A 16,658-nucleotide genomic window follows, 5' to 3' on the forward strand; every position below is an offset into this window, starting at 1 on the left:
CACGATAGTAGCGTAACGCAACTGTGGAGGGCCCTGAGCATGGTGAAAATTTTTCTAAAAATTATATAAATGTATTTTGTAGCATTTAGTATATGCAGGAAGGTGATTCAGGAGTGGTAATCAGAAAATACTTGAATAACAATTTTGTATTTACTGATGCCTGTGTACAATCATTCGAGAATACACTTTACGTATCCGATCTATCGACTCTTGACGTCCTTTCTCTTCATGATTTATTCGTATATGCAAATACGTTTGAACAATGAGCTTTATGAGTTGAAATCTATGATCGCTAAGCGGATTTTGGTCGAAAATATGATTTGTTTCAAGCAGATGATGCGGTACCGACCGTATAATGACTGTGCTGAGCTTGTTGAAAATATTTTTCTGGGGTGCATACATAGCTCGGAATCGATTTTCTGATAAACAGCAGATGGCCACAACATCAGGAGAAGCCGTAATCAAACCGCCCCGGGTTTTTCTATTCAGTAACTTAGAACTACTATTATCCGATGTCAGCAGAAAGGGGCAGATAAAGCACTTTAATTTTTTGATAACAGTTCTAACAACAAATCCAGCAATATATTGTAGGATATGGTTCATGTATTCCGTGCTCGCTCTCGTCCATGCAGGATCGAGGTAGTCGTCATTTCCAATGGTATCCAGAATTTCTTCCTGGTAACAAAGCTCATCAACCATTGATATTTTTGATGCAGTACTAGTGACTTGCAGGATGGTTGTGCTGTCGAGTGCAGTAGCGTTGGCTCGTTCTGAGCCTTTCACTTCGGCATGAACTAGCAATCGCTTGTATGCTGTTACAAATTGAAAGCAGGTAGGATTATTATTGAATCCACCGCGACTACGTATTGCACTAAAAAACACCTCGAGATGGTCCTGCGACAGCTTATATGTCAGCAAGTATTTCATAGGTGCATTGTTAGATGTGATGTACTTGTCATATAATTTGATGACGCTTGATAATGATGTAATAAGGCCTATAAAGCCAGTTTTCCGGTTTGATTCTATTATTAGTCCTTCCGAGTCTCTTAGCGTTTTGATGTACCGAGTTATTTTCTGTACCTCCTGTCTAACACTAACAATGTTGTCTGGGCTTATGCCAGCTCTGGACGGTGTCTTACAATATCTATTGCGTGAGTTTAGAATATCGAAAGCACTGTCAATCATGAAACAGAATCTTGCAGTGGCTTCGGCTCCCTGAAATTTAGGCAACTTCAAGTCTTTTTCCGCAAACAGCAGGGCATGCCCGACACTGCTACTTAATGTTTGCGCAGCCAGTTTCACATTCATTTTCTCGCGCTGCCAGTTAAGGTGTCGTCTTCTAAGGCGAGTAGCTGCATGTAGACCTTCCTCTTCTTGCAGATCAACTAAATGTCCAATATAGCTCCAAGATATGCATTTATTGTTTTCGTCGACCAAGTCTCTATCATGAGCAGTGCCCCTTACAAGCTTCACGGCATGAGATGGGTCCAATAGAATAAATATAGGTTCTCCAGTCACTGGATGAGGGAAATGAAAACGATCACGTTCCGATAACCATGTTTGTGCTCCCAGAATGTTGCACATAGCCATATTTGATCCAGCACCATCGAAAGTCAATGAGGTAACAACAACGCCAGTCTCATGAACAACTCTCAAACACTCATTGACCAAGTTAGCTTTTTCATGTCCTCTCAACGTAGATATTAAAAAGTAGGCAAAAGGGATTTTCCAATGACTGTTTATGCACACTAGCATAACCACTAATGCGTTGTTTGCCTCGTCTAAAGAATCATCATCCAATCCTGTCCCAAGATCGATGTAGCCCCACATTTTACCAGCAACACATTCAGTCTTCTTTTTTATCATGATTTCATCCATTATCATGTTACATAAAACCACATGATTATTTTCTTGTGCTGCGGTAGCCTTGTTCTTGAGTGCTATGACGCTTTCTTTGGAAATACCAGGAGATGCATCGACTTTTTGGTACCATTTGCGTATTGTGTTAGGGTGAGGTAAGCTCTTGCAAAACACAGTGCGGACATAATTGTAAGCCTTCGAGGAATAAAACTGTAGCGTTGTAGCAAAGCAACGTAATGCGGGTGGAAACTTCTTTTTGGATTGATGAAGTAATCGTTGTAACATCTCTTTTCCAAACTGGGGCATAGATACCTAACACAAATGAAATAGTCGACTGTCATGTTGAATTTGTACATTTATGTTCATCAGTAAATTCGATAATGTAGAATTTGTATGAACAATTATTGATTAATTTAGTGCAATATACAATTTTGACCAAAAATAATAATTATGTCGAAATTGATTAATAGTAACATTGAAACATTAGTATTTTTGGATGTATATTAAGTAAATAATAATTGTGAATAATTATAGGTGTAAAATCTTCTATGTTCAAAAAATTGAAAATAATATCTAGGTGCATTTTATGTAAAATATAATTTAGAAAAATATGAATAAATAATTAAATAAATTGTATCTAATTATAGAAACTTGCATTACTTGCAATTTCAATTGGAATATAATATTCTCCACCGTTTCACTTTCAAATTTATTATTCTTGATTTCAAGTAGCTTTCGTTCACTGATACTTCTAAGCTCTGATTTTCATCAGATTAGTTGGAGAGATATAATAGTACAGTGAATTTCAAGCACAATTATTTTCGTTTCAACTTTCGACCTGAACATTTACCTCGAGTAAGTTCGATGTTTCTTTAGATATGGAGTTGCGTTTAGTTAAGTGTTCTAAAAGGCCTTGCAATGTTTTAATTTTCTTCATCATCCTACATTTGTACGTTTGCAGAGTACGAATCTTACGGCGCTGTAATAAAATTTCTTCTCTACCCAATTCGAGTACTTTGCGTACTTTTGGTGTACATTCGAGTTCATCCAGGTTCCAGTCAGTGAAGTAACGTTTGTTATATTTCCTCTTCCTGTTTTGAGGATGTGCATCCGGCTCTGATGCTTTCCTGAAATCATCATGGACAAATCTTGTATGATGTATAAATGTAGCTATGACTGTTAAATCATGTTCTTATTAGTGCTGATGTTATCCGAACAAATCTTACTCATCAATGTCATTAATGGTCACTCCAGAAGCTTTACTCAATTCAGAATTTGAAGTTGATTGTCCATAGTCTATTTCTGGAGGTATCCTGAAAACATAACGAAGCATATTGCTAATTTTTTGGCTTTGCTCGTCATGTACAAAAAGTCATATTCTATTGTAGTTGTGAGTCTCAACTCAACTCAACTCTCGAACATAATACGTGAAAATAAAGAATCTTACTCAATGCTTTGATTGGGATTTTCAACTGATGATGAATCCGAATTAGGAACTTCTATGGCTTCTTCTATTGATCTGAAAATGAAATGGTGCAAATACAAAGTTACCATAGATTATATATCAATTTTATAATTACTCAGAAACTTTGTCTCCAGACAAAGTATTGTCGAATATAGTCGGCACAGCATCAGATTTTAGTCTCCGTTTTCCAAACGGGCCCACACTGAAGCAAACGCGATCAAAATGTCTACTGCACAATCGATCTGATGTGCGTAGCTCCACGTTACATTTCTTCCACAGGGTTTCTGTCCATTCTTTACCGCGCTCATTGTTCTTTGGTAACCTATGATAGCATGTAGAGATGTTTAGAGTTTTATTAGCATTAAGACTAGAGAATGATGTACTGTAAAAGTAATTTATTATCAGCAGACAAGCTGAAAAATGTTAGGAAGGTTTAAATACACTTTCCTACATCATTCTAACCTCAAAATGCAATAACTTTCGTATATCTATGCGGTACTTACTGATGGAAACTAACGTCTAATGTTTCACTGGTCCCATAAGTTGCCTTACAGTTCGGAACGCGACACGTATATGGCATTGTGTGACACTAATTAAAAACATTTGCGTTTTACACAAATATTTTTGGTTCGCATCAGTTCGCACGTATAATATGTAAACAAACTCGATCGGCACCCCTTATTTCTGGGGTCTGCCTGAGTATCATACGATACTCTCATAAAAGAGAGGGGACGAGCCTTCAGCCAATCGGAGCATGCCAGAAAGAGATGGGGATGATCGAAATCTATCGCGCTCTGTCTTACTTGCTTGCTACAAGATTTTGGCACAGTAGAGATAGGCCATGCTCCCTCCATGTAATATATGCTCTAAGATTTCAGCCACTTTCTAGCGCGCCAGTCGCATACCTAACTGACCTCTGTCGGTCTTGCTGTAGCTGCTTCCTTCGACTTCTTGCAGACGATCCCTGTGATCGAGAGCTGTCGTAAATTTCAGCACGAAAATGGCCTGCTCGGCAGTTCGAGCTCCTCTTCTGCGTAATACAGCGGTAAGTTAATTCACCTTGAATTATTCCAGCGTTAGAAGGTGCTCTACCCTCGTCCTTTTAACTATCTTTCCGTATGCCAGTTCCTGATCCGTTCCATTCTTCTGAATCGAAGCTATTATGTAAACGATATTACTTTAGCCTATATATCGTCAATTTTTATCTGAAACCATCTATTAGTATCTAATAACAGAAATTCTCCTATATTTCATTAGAAAGATTTGCCACTATAATATAATCTCTCAACGTCAGTATTATATTCTAATCATAGGTAAGGCACTATGCAGCTGCTGCTGCTACGCAATGTGCGCCTGCTTTAACTCCGGATATCCAAATCGTCGGCAACAAGATCACTGTTGCCACAGTTGATACTGAAAGCCCTGTTGCCCAAGTGTCCATTGTATTCAAGTAGGTAAACCACATCTATTGTAACTATTTGTATTTTATTTTTTCATTACCATTGCCAACAATCCTTTTCACAGGGCCGGATCACGAAATGAAACCTACGAAACTCAGGGCACATCTCACATGCTCCGTTTGGCTGCAGGATTATCAACACATCGTTCTACTGCATTTGGTATTACGAGAAACATTCAGCAGATTGGGGGAAATCTTACTGCTGTAGCTGATCGTGAAAGCATTGCCTATACTCTCCAGTGCACTCGTGATAAACTGTGAGTTTGTTAATTATGAAATAATTGAATCTAACTCTTTTCCTGTGATGAAACCTTAGCTAATGTGTTATGAATCATCTTTTTAGGTCACTTGGACTAAAGTTTTTGGAAGAAGTGACTATACGCCAGGCATTTAAGCCATGGGAATTGAATGACCAGATCCCAAGACTACGCTATGAGCTTTCCACAATTCCAGAAACAACTCGTGTACTTGAGCTCTTGCACAAAGCTGCTTACCGCAAAGGGCTTGGGTATTCACTTTACTCTCCCAAGCAACGCATCGGGAAAATAAGCCCTGAGACTGTAAGAAAAAATTACTCTCTGTGATCAGACAAAATTCTTGACTCATGTCTAATGTAACTTTTTAATCTGCAGCTTCAACATTTCGTTAATACCTGGTTCACTGGCCCAAGATGTGCGATCGTGGCAACTGGCGTTGAACAAGATGAACTAAGCGAGTTTGCTTCCGAACTTGAAATTGGTTCTAGTGATGCTGGTGGAACAGCTGCTCAGTATTTTGGTGGTGAACTTCGTAAGGAACGTTCTTCCCAACTTGCCAGTGTTGCGGTAGCTGTTGAGGGCACGGGATTAAATAAGGAAAAGGATGCCATTGTCTATGCCATATTGCAACGAGCTGCTGGAACCGGACCCCATGTTAAATGGGGATCGTCTGTCGCCCCTCTCCAAAAAATCGTTGGGTCCGCAGCAGGCGGTGATCCATTTGCTGTATCCGCACTAAATGCAAGCTATTCTGACTCTGGATTATTTGGATTCATCTTAACTGCTCCTGGAAGCGTAGCGGGAAATGTAAGTATTCTTCAAAGTTTAAAATCATATAAGCTTCCCCTGCTTCTTGAATGTTTGTTACAAGTTTTCAATCACTCGTTTTACCATTAGCTTACTAAAGCAGCCACCAAATGGTTGCGGAATCCGTCATTGACGGATGCAGACATTGCCCGTGGTAAGGTAGACCTCAAAGCTGCGGTTCTTTTTGCTGGTGACAACCCTTCTGCCAGGCATGAAGGACTCGTACAGCAAGCGTTACTCAAGGGGACTGCACTTTCCACCAGTGCTATTGCCGCCGAGATTGACAAAATCACCGTTGCTGATGTCAAAAACGTGAGTAACATATTATTTTGGTGATCGATGTCCCTCATCATACTTACTGTATTTTAACGAGAGAATTTTCATTTATAGGCCGCCAACAAACTTGGTAAGGGTAATCTGACATTGGCTGCAATTGGCGATCTTAGCACTGTTCCATACATCAACGAATTACAATAGAACCAGCCAATCGTTTAGTATTAATTAACAATGAACATCCATCTATTTATCACAAGCCACGCGCAAGTTGCTTCACCATTGATTATAAATCAGCGATTACCGTGGTATTACAATTCTTGTAATTGTGTATATAATATATAAAATAAAATAAATGAAAAGCGAATATCTGTATTTGGGAACAGGAGCAACAATATGATTAATTGTTGGAATTTTATTGTGTGTGTACAAATATAAATAACTCAAGGCTCTCGATCTCGATTGTCTAGTAGAGCTTTACTTCTTCTATTGAATAATATTTCATAGAACTATGTAGTGTTGGTACAAGGGATTTCCCATCCCGTAGTCTTTCTATCATGGGCCTCAAGGTTTCTAAATCATTGATGAACTGGAACTGAAATAGAATAGTTCGTATAAGAAAGTACACAATAATTTATGTATTTTGATCGTTACATTCAATAAAAGTAATCACTCACATGTAGATCAAGTACCGCGGTGAGCTGCTCCAGCAATGTGCAGATCTTGGGATCCTGGGATAACAAATACTGTTGATAATGTGAATCTAGTAACAGACTGGCCCAATCTAGAAGCTGTTCTTCGGTAGGCTCAGAAGTTCCAGGATGATGAGTGGCTGGTTCTTGAGATGCATCAAGAGTGTGTCTCAGGTAATTCAGCAAAATCAATATCTCGTTAAATCCTAAGCTGGCTTTAAGATGTGTCAGCAAACAAACGTCCGAATAACTAACACTGAGTATACTGTTGAGTAGAATTACTCGTCCAGTAGGTTGAACGATTTGAGGTGAATCTGTGAATCCATTTTGAATGGAATCAAATGTATCGTCAGAGGTAGTGAGGCAAAAAGACAAAAGTTGAACCAGCAATTGTTCCGGAATATCCCCAAAATTATTTAAAAACCAGATGATATTCTTTATATCTTTAGACTTGACAAGAGGAGGAATTAAAATTTCGACTATAGCACTTTCAGGAAGTCCATCTTGAACTAGCATGGATAGCTGTTTTTTTAATTCCTTTGGTACAGACCCCGGAAGCTTGAAATTCTTTGTAGTTTCTGTACCCCAACTTGCAATTTCCATTTCCTGTACAACTACGATGTCATCTTCTCCATTGACTTTGTCATTACCAGATGGTATGTGTCGCGAGGATCCGACCATTGCCTCAATCCTCTGTGGGGTCAGATTGTATGGCGCAATTGCCAAATGACGATTTGCCGCTAGGAGCAGTTTGTCCTCAACTCTCCACATTTTTGCATCTTTTGTGTAGAGTTTGAGTTTTTGCGTGGCTTGAGCTAACTTGAAAGAGAGATTGTAGATAATCAAGACTGCTCCTTCTTCCAAAACATCTGCTCCATAAGCAGCAATAGTTATATTGTTTAACGGAACCATAATAACTGGGTGCTTTGTGCTCAGAGCAGTTACTACGCTCAAAAAGTTTCCTGGGGGTGGTTGGGCTGAGTGACCGATTAACGGGTAGCTGTAAAGTCGTCCATGAGACCCTAGAGTTGATAAAAGTTACAAATTATTAGTAACATGACAAGCAAAAGATCCAGAGATAGCTGAATCTCTGAAATAATTTTTTCACTTACACAATGTAAGAAGATAGGCATTGTTATTATCCTGTGTGATGGTGTGGCCTACAAGATTCTCGGAAGTTCTTTGCATCTTGATTCTAGTCACGTTATCACCATCTTCTACGTAGGTGTTGTCGTTTAAAGGAACCATAATATAATTGTGAAATTCGTCCGTGTTAGTCAGCATGCACAGATACAATTTCTTGTTTATATTTATCAGTTTGCAGTCCTTGATATTTTCTCCTTTTATTAGGATTCCATTGGTGTTCCAAGACTTTCGATTAGCTAAAGCCCAACTCAAAGAAGCAGCACTTCCATTTTGACGAACTAAGATTGGAGGGCATTGGTCTGCTCTGAGAATTGTGTAAAACGGACTTTGGAATTTGTGCTTTTTCACCTTGTCCAGGTCACTGTCATGCTCATTCCATACCCTGATGTGGTTTTCATTGAATACTGCCACATAACGGTTATCAATTTCGTCGTATATAACTTGTGTTGTCAGGCGATCGCTGCTCGACCAGCTGCTGAGCTGTTTTAAATCTTGTAGCTAAAGAAAAGCTTGAATTTAGCATCGTTAGCATTAATTCATTCATTGGATATCGAGTAACATATTCTGAACAAAAAAATCGAGATATCAATATTTTGTCATCAGATAATACATGAAATTCTCACATGTTAAAATAAACCAAAAACTACTCATGATATAACCTTACCTTGTATCTAATAACAATGTTTTTTCCTAAAGTAACAACGACACATCCAGGTTTTGAGTCTTTTTCAACGCCTAGAAGATTTTGTTGATCTATGAGTGGACACAGGGTGTAATACGAGCTAAGTTTAGCCATATTTCAAGTATTTTATAATCTATAACGTGAGCATTGTTATTTATTGAAGCACGTTTTTTCAAGAGCATGACAACGGTAGGGAAATTGTGGTAGAGGTAGTGAAGCTTGGATGCAACTCCACCACACTTGCGACCAGTTGCGACCCCTATACAGCTTTAACAGTATAGATATATCCTCGTAGCGTTGACTGTAGTAATGTCGTGGATGTTTGTAGTGATGTTCATGGATAATTTATCTCACAAATCTCGTTTCCAGTGCCCTCTGACGATTGTCGGTCGGCTCGTGCGACTGCCAGTCAGTTCGAGTGTCTTGGAAAATAACAGTCAAACATTTGTGGATTTAATTTTTGATATTGTGTTTTAAATATGTCATCTCGTCCGTCCTCTCCACCACACCGCAGTTGTATTTGATGGTCATTGTCTTTTAATTACCATCGCTTTCATGATTTAACTGCCGGATAACCATAAAATAGGATTATTACTTTTAGCTAGATCATAATTAGTACGAGATGGAAAGCAAGACGGGTAATAATTTCATAAGCTACGTCGGTTTCGAGCAACATGAAATGCAGGTATGGCCCCATGTTATTCAAGTCGAATACAAATTCAATCTTTACTCTAATCTCAGACTGCCAAAACCACAATGCATGTAGAATGACAGTGTAAATACTGGAGACCCAACCTAACTAACAGTCGTCTCAACTTGTCTCATATGTTTGTTTTATTTATTTACAGCCACTTGGTTCGAGCCGTCGAAATTCACTAACTGAAAACAATGTCAAGTTACTTGGGGGAGAAGTAATTATTGCAACGGCACAAAATGTTCTGATGTTTGCACCTGTTGGTGATCTGTCACAAGGAATTTCGGGAATCCTATCCCTGACAAATTTTAAGCTCAGTTTCGTCACCACAGATGATGCCAGCAATGAGGTGAGTCATTCTTTTTATTACCTTCAATCTGCAAGGTTACCATTATTGTGGTTGCAGGAAGTAACTCACCAGCAAAATCATCTCTATGGGTATACAGACATGTGTTTGTCCAACATTCATGATATTTACATCATAGTAGGGGATAAGAAACGACGACTGAGTTCTGGGAGCACCATACCATCAAAAGTCGAAGGGATCTTCATAGTTTGCAAGGTGATTGTTTTTTTTTTTATCATATCTTATTCTACTACATGTGTATTCATTTACCTAGGCATGTCGCTGCCGTGGAATCAAAAGTAGTAATTAATATGAGGTTTCAGAATATGAGGACGTGGTCATTCTCATTTAAGTTTTCGCCAGTCGGTTGTGGTAAAAATCTACTTACCATTCTACTGCATCACGCTTTCCCTAGTAGACATCAACTCCTCTTCTCATACGATTACAAGTTAGTATAAGTAATAATCATCTTACCATATCTTTCACTTACCGTTTTGCTAGTCATATCAGACCAAACCTCTCGGAAATAAGTGTCAAGGCTGAGAAATGAAACTCCAACAAAAAAATGAAAAATGTTGGATCGAGTCTATCGAGAGCTTCAGTCTAACATGAATAACAATCACTAATGCTATTCTTACTAATTGCTGTAATAATACAATGAAACATAACACATTTATACTACTAGTAATGTTACCAACCGCCCTCTTCGCTCGTCACAACTGTACAATTTAATTATGGGTGCAATTAAATAATAGAAACTTCCAAATTCTCAGAGAGCCATATTACAACAGCATGGAAAAAAGCGTCTGCTTGTTCAGAGATCGTTCAGACTGGGAAAACGAACTTCAGCGTACAACTAGGTTGAGAGGGAACGCAAACAAAGCATGGAGAGTATCGACTGCAAACTTAGAATTTGAATTCTCCATTAGGTAGCTGAATGCTTCTAGTCCCGGGATTCAAAGCATCCCTAACATTTCCATATCTTGAAGTGTAATCCAATGATTATTATTTGCAGTTTATCGCAATATATTGTAGTACCAGCATCTGTCACAGACAGTCAGCTGATGAGGGCAGCTAGGCATTTTCAAGCTAGTCGACCGCCAGTTTGGTCTTGGTCCAATGAGCGAGGTGCTGCTCTAGTCAGGATGTCGGAATTGCTGCCGACTATCACCGAAAGGACTCAGGAGAATATTATGATTGAAAACATCCGAAAAAGTCACCCGCAAAAAGTGGCACCTGAAGTTATTGAACTAAAAAAAGACTTGACTGTCAAATCTCTGGCTGCAGGATTCTCAAAATTCATCAGCCTTTGTTCTCCAGGTATGTTGGTGTTTTGCAGTGTGATATTTCTCTGTTGACCGGCTTCTTATTTTCGATTTAAACTTCTTACTTTTTGGCAGAAAATATACGGCAATTTTGGCTACAGGATAACAATTTTTACTCGTTACTTGAAGGCACCAAGTGGCTTAAATCTGTTTCCTACTGTCTTGAAAAATCGGTAGAAGCTAGTAAATATCTGAGCACCGGAACATCGGTAGTTTTGCAAGGTACGATATCTTTGTGAAAACGGAAGTCCTGAAAATACATTGATGTAGTTTCTACAATTATTTTGGAAATTTTTTTTCAGAAGGGGACAGCAGAGATTTATGTTGCATAATTTCGAGCTTAGTGCAATTACTACTCGACCCTTATTTCCGGACCATTACCGGGTTTCAATCGCTTATACAAAAAGAATGGGTGGCTGCTGGGCATCCATTCTGTGATCGACTCGGGCATATTATAAAAGCAAATTCAGATAGGGTATGTCAAGAATAATTAATCATCGATAACACTATAAAAACAGCTAAATCAGCCTCCAAATATCTTTTTCGTTTTTTATTAGTCGCCGCTGCTTCTCCTCTATCTTGACTGCGTATGGCAACTGTGTCGCCAATTTCCAGCCGAATTTGAATTTACCGAAACCTACCTCACTACGTTATGGGACTCAGCGCATATTTGTATCTTTGACACATTCATATTTAACTGTGAAAAAGATCGCTATGACGCTGCTGTGGTGAGTTTTTAAAATTGCAACAAATATTGGAATTTGATATTAAAAAAACTAAAACTTATCTAGGACCCCGGAAACCCTCTGGTGTTGCGAAGTGTGTGGGATTGGAGAGAGCAATTTAACGACTCAGACATACTTCTATTCTACAACCCTCTATACAGTGCGTTGCCTGCAAAAAGTGGAAAGTCTAACTTAGAACCAGTGTACAATATTCCCTGTCTCGAATTATGGTCGCAATGTTACTTCAGATGGATACCGCCGCTTGAAATTCGGAATGGAGGTAGAAATCACATAGAACTGTACTCCAGAATTGTGCAAAACGATATAAATCAACTGAAAGTCAATGCCAACGGAAGCTGTGGCTCCCCCGTGGATAAGGTGACAACGTATTTAGTGCAGATGAACATAGATAGCTTCTACCCTTTCAGCAATAAAAAATCCGGTAACGTTATAAGTACCCCTATTTTGAACAGTTCCACCCTTGTAACAGAGAGCTTATTCGACGTGCAGTCGCTGGTCACAGCACCCGACTAATTTGGTAAGAATTTTCAATTAGTTTTTTTCATTAGTTTAATATTTACTACATATTTACTATCGCGCGCTACTTATATCACATGAAATTATCTTCCCATTGTCCAAAAGTTTCAATTCAACCACATTCTATCGGTTAAAATATGATCAGGCAGCACAGTTTTAATAATACATCAATACCGAAGTAAATTTTACCGTTCGATATTGATGAATTTATTCCTATTTATAATACACGTGGTAACTACTCCAAGTTTTCAAAGTTCTATGACGCATTTTTTGCCACAAAAAAAAAAACATTTCTTACACAAACTAGCGCGGCAACAGAGGGAGTCGTCGCCATTTCGACGACGAGTTTGATTGCAGTATAAAACTACGCAGGCAGCACCGTTATAGTAATACATCAAAAACTAATTTATTTCTATTTATAATGAAAAGAGCTTACTTTTAGCCATACATGTATATACCATTTTAGCTATGCACATGTATATGAATTACGTCAGGTGTGCTAAAAGACCGCGAGCCTTACCTCGAGTTGTATAATATTAAGTTTCTGTAAAACTGAATATTTTTTTAATAGTCAATAAATAATTGAGATATAATTGAATGGGCATTAATAATATTTATTTTTCATCTCATTATTGAGAGCTCTTGACAAAATAATTCTGGTAGTACAAAAATAATCACATGCTTGGTAAAACGAAAAATCTCATCTGAGATGAGATCTGCAGGAACGCCACCTTCAAGTTTCATCACAGATATTTAACTGTTCTTTTGGTTGACTTTCATGATCACACTCTTCACTTCAGTGTACGCTTCCAGGCCATATTCTCCCATTTCTCTTCCATGTCCAGACATTTTGTATCCTCCAAATGGAACCTGAGGTGCCATCATATTGTACGTATTCACCCTGTTTAACAATTCACGACGTAATTATTGAAATTTGTAGACTTCATTGTCCAAAATAAAGCCCAAGAATATTAATTGATGATTTACCAAACAGTTCCAGCTCTCAACCCCTGAATTACATGATTCGCCTTGTCGAGGTCTTTGGTGAAAATACCAGCTGCCAAACCATAGTCACTGTTGTTTGCACGCTCAATGATTTCATCCAGTTGACTGAACTTCAGAATCTGTTGAACAGGCCCAAAAATCTGGAAACATGGGCGTTCGTTTCATGAGTTAGAGAACTCAGGCTTGTTTACACAAACTAGCATTGTACGCTGCATTTCATTGTTGTTACTTCGGCTTCAATCATGGTCAGTTATATTACAATTCTTCGTTCACATGTTTTAAAAAATTTTCTGAATCTATCCACTAATTGTAAGTTGATTTACTTGCTGAAACCATCGAAATATCGACGATTTTTCGTTCGGAAAAGCAAAAGAATTTAGATATCTCGCTTGATTTTATTCGTAGCTCTACTAATTTGATAAATTTGTCTTTCTGAGGTCAAAATACTCAAGGGAAACCAGTCACTCGAATATTTTAAAAAGTATTCAATTTACAGAAGTATATTTAAATGTAAATGTCATCTAGTGAACACTTCTTTTTTAGTACAGGATAGTTTGCTTACTTCCTCCTTGGCAATGGTCATATTATCCTGGACGTCTGCGAAAACAGTTGGCGCCACAAAACAGCCTTTATCTCCGACTCTTTCTCCACCTGCAACGAGCTTGGCACCCTGAGTTTTTCCTGTCTTAATCAATCCTAGAATTTTGTTCATCTGTTCTTCATCTACTTGTGGTCCTTGCTCTATTTTCAGGTCAAACGGATCTCCAACAGTCCTCTTTTTTGCCCTAGCTGCACTTCTCTCCACAAATTCATCGTAGATCGCGTCCTCTACATAAGTTCTAGAGCCGGCGCAGCAGCATTGACCCTGATGGATGTATATATCGAGGTGCGTTATTTTATAAAATATTTGAAATATGATTCACCTTACCATGTTGAAAAATAAAGCAAAGTGGGCCGACTCTACGGCGTGATCCAAGTCCGCATCTTTGAAAATAATATTGGGTGATTTTCCACCCAATTCTAAAGTAGTTCTCTTCAATTTTCCTGTGCCAGATCCTTGCTGAATGAGTTTCCCCACTTCCGTTGAACCTGTAAACGCTATTTTGTCAACCTCATCGTGTGCAACGAGTGCAGCCCCTGCTTTCCCATATCCAGGTACAACGTTTATCACTCCATCAGGAAATCCAGCCTCTTTAGTGAGTTGTGCAACATACAAGGCAGTCAGAGCTGTCTGCTCTGCAGGTTTCAGGACAATCACATTACCTGAAAACGATCAACGTGACATACTGTTCTACTTGCAATGAATCGAAGAACAAATCTACCAGTTGCCAATGCGGGACCCAACTTCCAGGCCATCATAAGAAGTGGGAAATTCCATGGAATAATCTGCCCGCAGACTCCCACAGGTTCGTGTCTGGTGAAACTGAAAAAGTTTCCATCCATTGGAAGGACTTTTCCGTGATTTTTATCTGCCCAACCAGCATAATAACGAAGACTAGCAATGCTCGCTGGAAGATCAACCGCGTACGCTACCGCATAAGGTTTTCCATTATCTAGAGTCTCCAGTGACTGGAAAGTCGATTATAATTCAAATTATAGAACAAACGCGACAGATATAATTTTAAAGTTAGCGTTGGAATATATCGGTACAAATAATTATACCGCGAGATATTTTCGGTCTCGTTCCATGAGGTCAGCTAACTTGTGCAGGAGGACTCCTCTGTGAGAGGCGTCCATCGTTCTCCAGGGCGAGCCCAGTTTGAAGGCATTTTTCGCTGCCTGTACGGCGATGTTGATATCCGCGGCGTCACCCTCCTGGACGTCGGTTATTGTCGCTCCAGTTGACGGATTTATCGTCGGGAAAGTTTTTCCGGACTTTGAACGGTGCCATTCGTTATTTATAAAAATCTGGAATCAGAAGGACGACTCAATTAAAAGTTCATTCCAAACGCAGAGTTGAAAAGACGCGATTTAATTAAGATCTTCCAGACATCATATTATCATCGATGTGATAGTGCGATTACACAACAATAGATGATATTCCATTCTGAACAATTTGGACACGAGTATGACGATATAACACGTGAGGTGTGTCTTTGAAAATCAGATGAACCGATGTGTATCTGGTATCAGGCGTCGTCGACGGTGACGAAGAAAATCGACATTATTGAAACAATGCAATTTCATAAGTCTTATCTAATATGTAATAAAAATTCATGAATTAATATATAGCTTACTCCGCTGTACAGAATTGCTGGTGTTGTTTCAGGTGCGGGGATGGCCGGAGCGGTGGAATACGAGGCGCAAGACCCGAATTTTACTCTATTGAGTAAACGAAACATGATAAAGCTGTGTACAACAAATTTATATCAAACAGATATGGTGCAGGTTATTCTATATTTGATACGCAAAAAACCAAATGATCTCGTATTCTCGTAGTGATCGGTCTTCGCCGTTTAAACTCGCTAGACAAACGATGAGTGGTCCTCCTGAAACCCATAGATTCGTCTATATTTTTAAAGCCTGATTATAAATGCATATGTGCGTGCACGCACCGCAAAGTAATTTTATACGCGTAACGACAGAAAGATAGAGAGTTTGGGAGAACCTGAGCATTCTGAGAAGGGAGCGGACGTCTCGACCGATAAAGCGTTTCACTTATTCGAAATGATAACAGAGTAATAGAATAGTATTACTGTATATTATAGTGTATTATTACCTCAATGTTATCACCAAGCCTCGTTAATCCGTGAACCTTAGCGTGAACACTTGTCGGTACTCGACTACATGACAGACACTGGATTTGACTCTTTATATAAGATCAGTGTCTGTACTAATGCATGATATCTTTCTGCGACTGCGTCACGCTATTCGTGAATGCGAACCCCGGTAGGATGATGCGGGAATTTGCGACTAGAATTTTTTCTCCGTGTGTTCATAGATTTCGAATTTTCAAAATGATTTTTAACGAGAGTACTTTTAGATTCCGCCATTTTATTCCTCCCTATACTTCAAGCAACCCTTTTTGAACCCCCGTGACGAAGTTTCCCTGCTCTGACAGCAGACAGATTTGTAATCTCGTTCATTGTGGCGGTTGTGACTGTAGTTTTCAAGGAATCTTATTGTCTTGTAGATGACTGTTTTCGTTAATTCGTTTATACAAGCGTAGACGAGACTGAAATTACAAAGAATTTCAAGGAGGAGCCATCCATTTGTGACGATCTGTTACAGGGAGAAGACGGGTCTTGGACGAAAAAAATTTCACGTAACAGCAATGAGTTTAAACTTTATCATATTTTGTATTATGATAAATGTGGGATTTTATTATGGTACTCATAATTTCATTCAACTTCATGTTAAAAATTTCAATGTTTCATTTTGTTAT

General features: G+C 38.8%; 4 protein-coding genes across 4 annotated transcripts; 2 read left to right on the top strand and 2 right to left on the bottom strand.

Moving 5' to 3' along the window:
• The first annotated feature begins 4,212 nt into the window (after positions 1–4,212).
• Positions 4,213–6,488, top strand: LOC105687812 (cytochrome b-c1 complex subunit 2, mitochondrial). The gene is made up of 7 exons (XM_012403705.3): positions 4,213–4,370; positions 4,639–4,775; positions 4,850–5,041; positions 5,128–5,344; positions 5,417–5,848; positions 5,939–6,160; positions 6,239–6,488. Exons 1-7 carry the CDS (start codon positions 4,326–4,328, stop codon positions 6,323–6,325), a joined length of 1,332 nt encoding a protein of 443 aa, XP_012259128.2. The 5' UTR covers positions 4,213–4,325; the 3' UTR covers positions 6,326–6,488.
• Positions 6,474–8,964, bottom strand: LOC105687811 (nucleolar protein 11). The gene is made up of 4 exons (XM_012403704.3): positions 8,624–8,964; positions 7,926–8,457; positions 6,799–7,835; positions 6,474–6,716 (listed from the first exon to the last, which is right to left on the bottom strand). The coding sequence occupies exons 1-4, from the start codon at positions 8,753–8,755 to the stop codon at positions 6,588–6,590; spliced, it is 1,830 nt and encodes a 609-aa protein (XP_012259127.2). The 5' UTR covers positions 8,756–8,964; the 3' UTR covers positions 6,474–6,587.
• A 64-nt stretch (positions 8,965–9,028) lies between these two features.
• On the top strand, positions 9,029–12,866 carry LOC105687799 (myotubularin-related protein 10-B). Its single transcript, XM_012403688.3, has 11 exons — positions 9,029–9,167; positions 9,243–9,326; positions 9,490–9,684; positions 9,742–9,897; positions 10,005–10,129; positions 10,455–10,610; positions 10,697–11,001; positions 11,082–11,228; positions 11,309–11,481; positions 11,564–11,734; positions 11,798–12,866. The coding sequence occupies exons 2-11, from the start codon at positions 9,264–9,266 to the stop codon at positions 12,263–12,265; spliced, it is 1,959 nt and encodes a 652-aa protein (XP_012259111.1). The 5' UTR covers positions 9,029–9,167; positions 9,243–9,263; the 3' UTR covers positions 12,266–12,866.
• LOC105687801 (aldehyde dehydrogenase, mitochondrial) lies at positions 12,862–16,153 on the bottom strand. The gene is made up of 8 exons (XM_012403691.4): positions 15,993–16,153; positions 15,511–15,762; positions 14,936–15,181; positions 14,596–14,842; positions 14,202–14,536; positions 13,836–14,138; positions 13,256–13,413; positions 12,862–13,169 (listed from the first exon to the last, which is right to left on the bottom strand). The coding sequence occupies exons 2-8, from the start codon at positions 15,613–15,615 to the stop codon at positions 13,022–13,024; spliced, it is 1,542 nt and encodes a 513-aa protein (XP_012259114.1). The 5' UTR covers positions 15,616–15,762; positions 15,993–16,153; the 3' UTR covers positions 12,862–13,021.
• Positions 16,154–16,658: the final 505 nt, after the last annotated feature.

The sequence above is a fragment of the Athalia rosae genome, chromosome 2, assembly GCF_917208135.1.
Source record: "Athalia rosae chromosome 2, iyAthRosa1.1, whole genome shotgun sequence".
NCBI lineage: Eukaryota > Metazoa > Arthropoda > Insecta > Hymenoptera > Athaliidae > Athalia > Athalia rosae.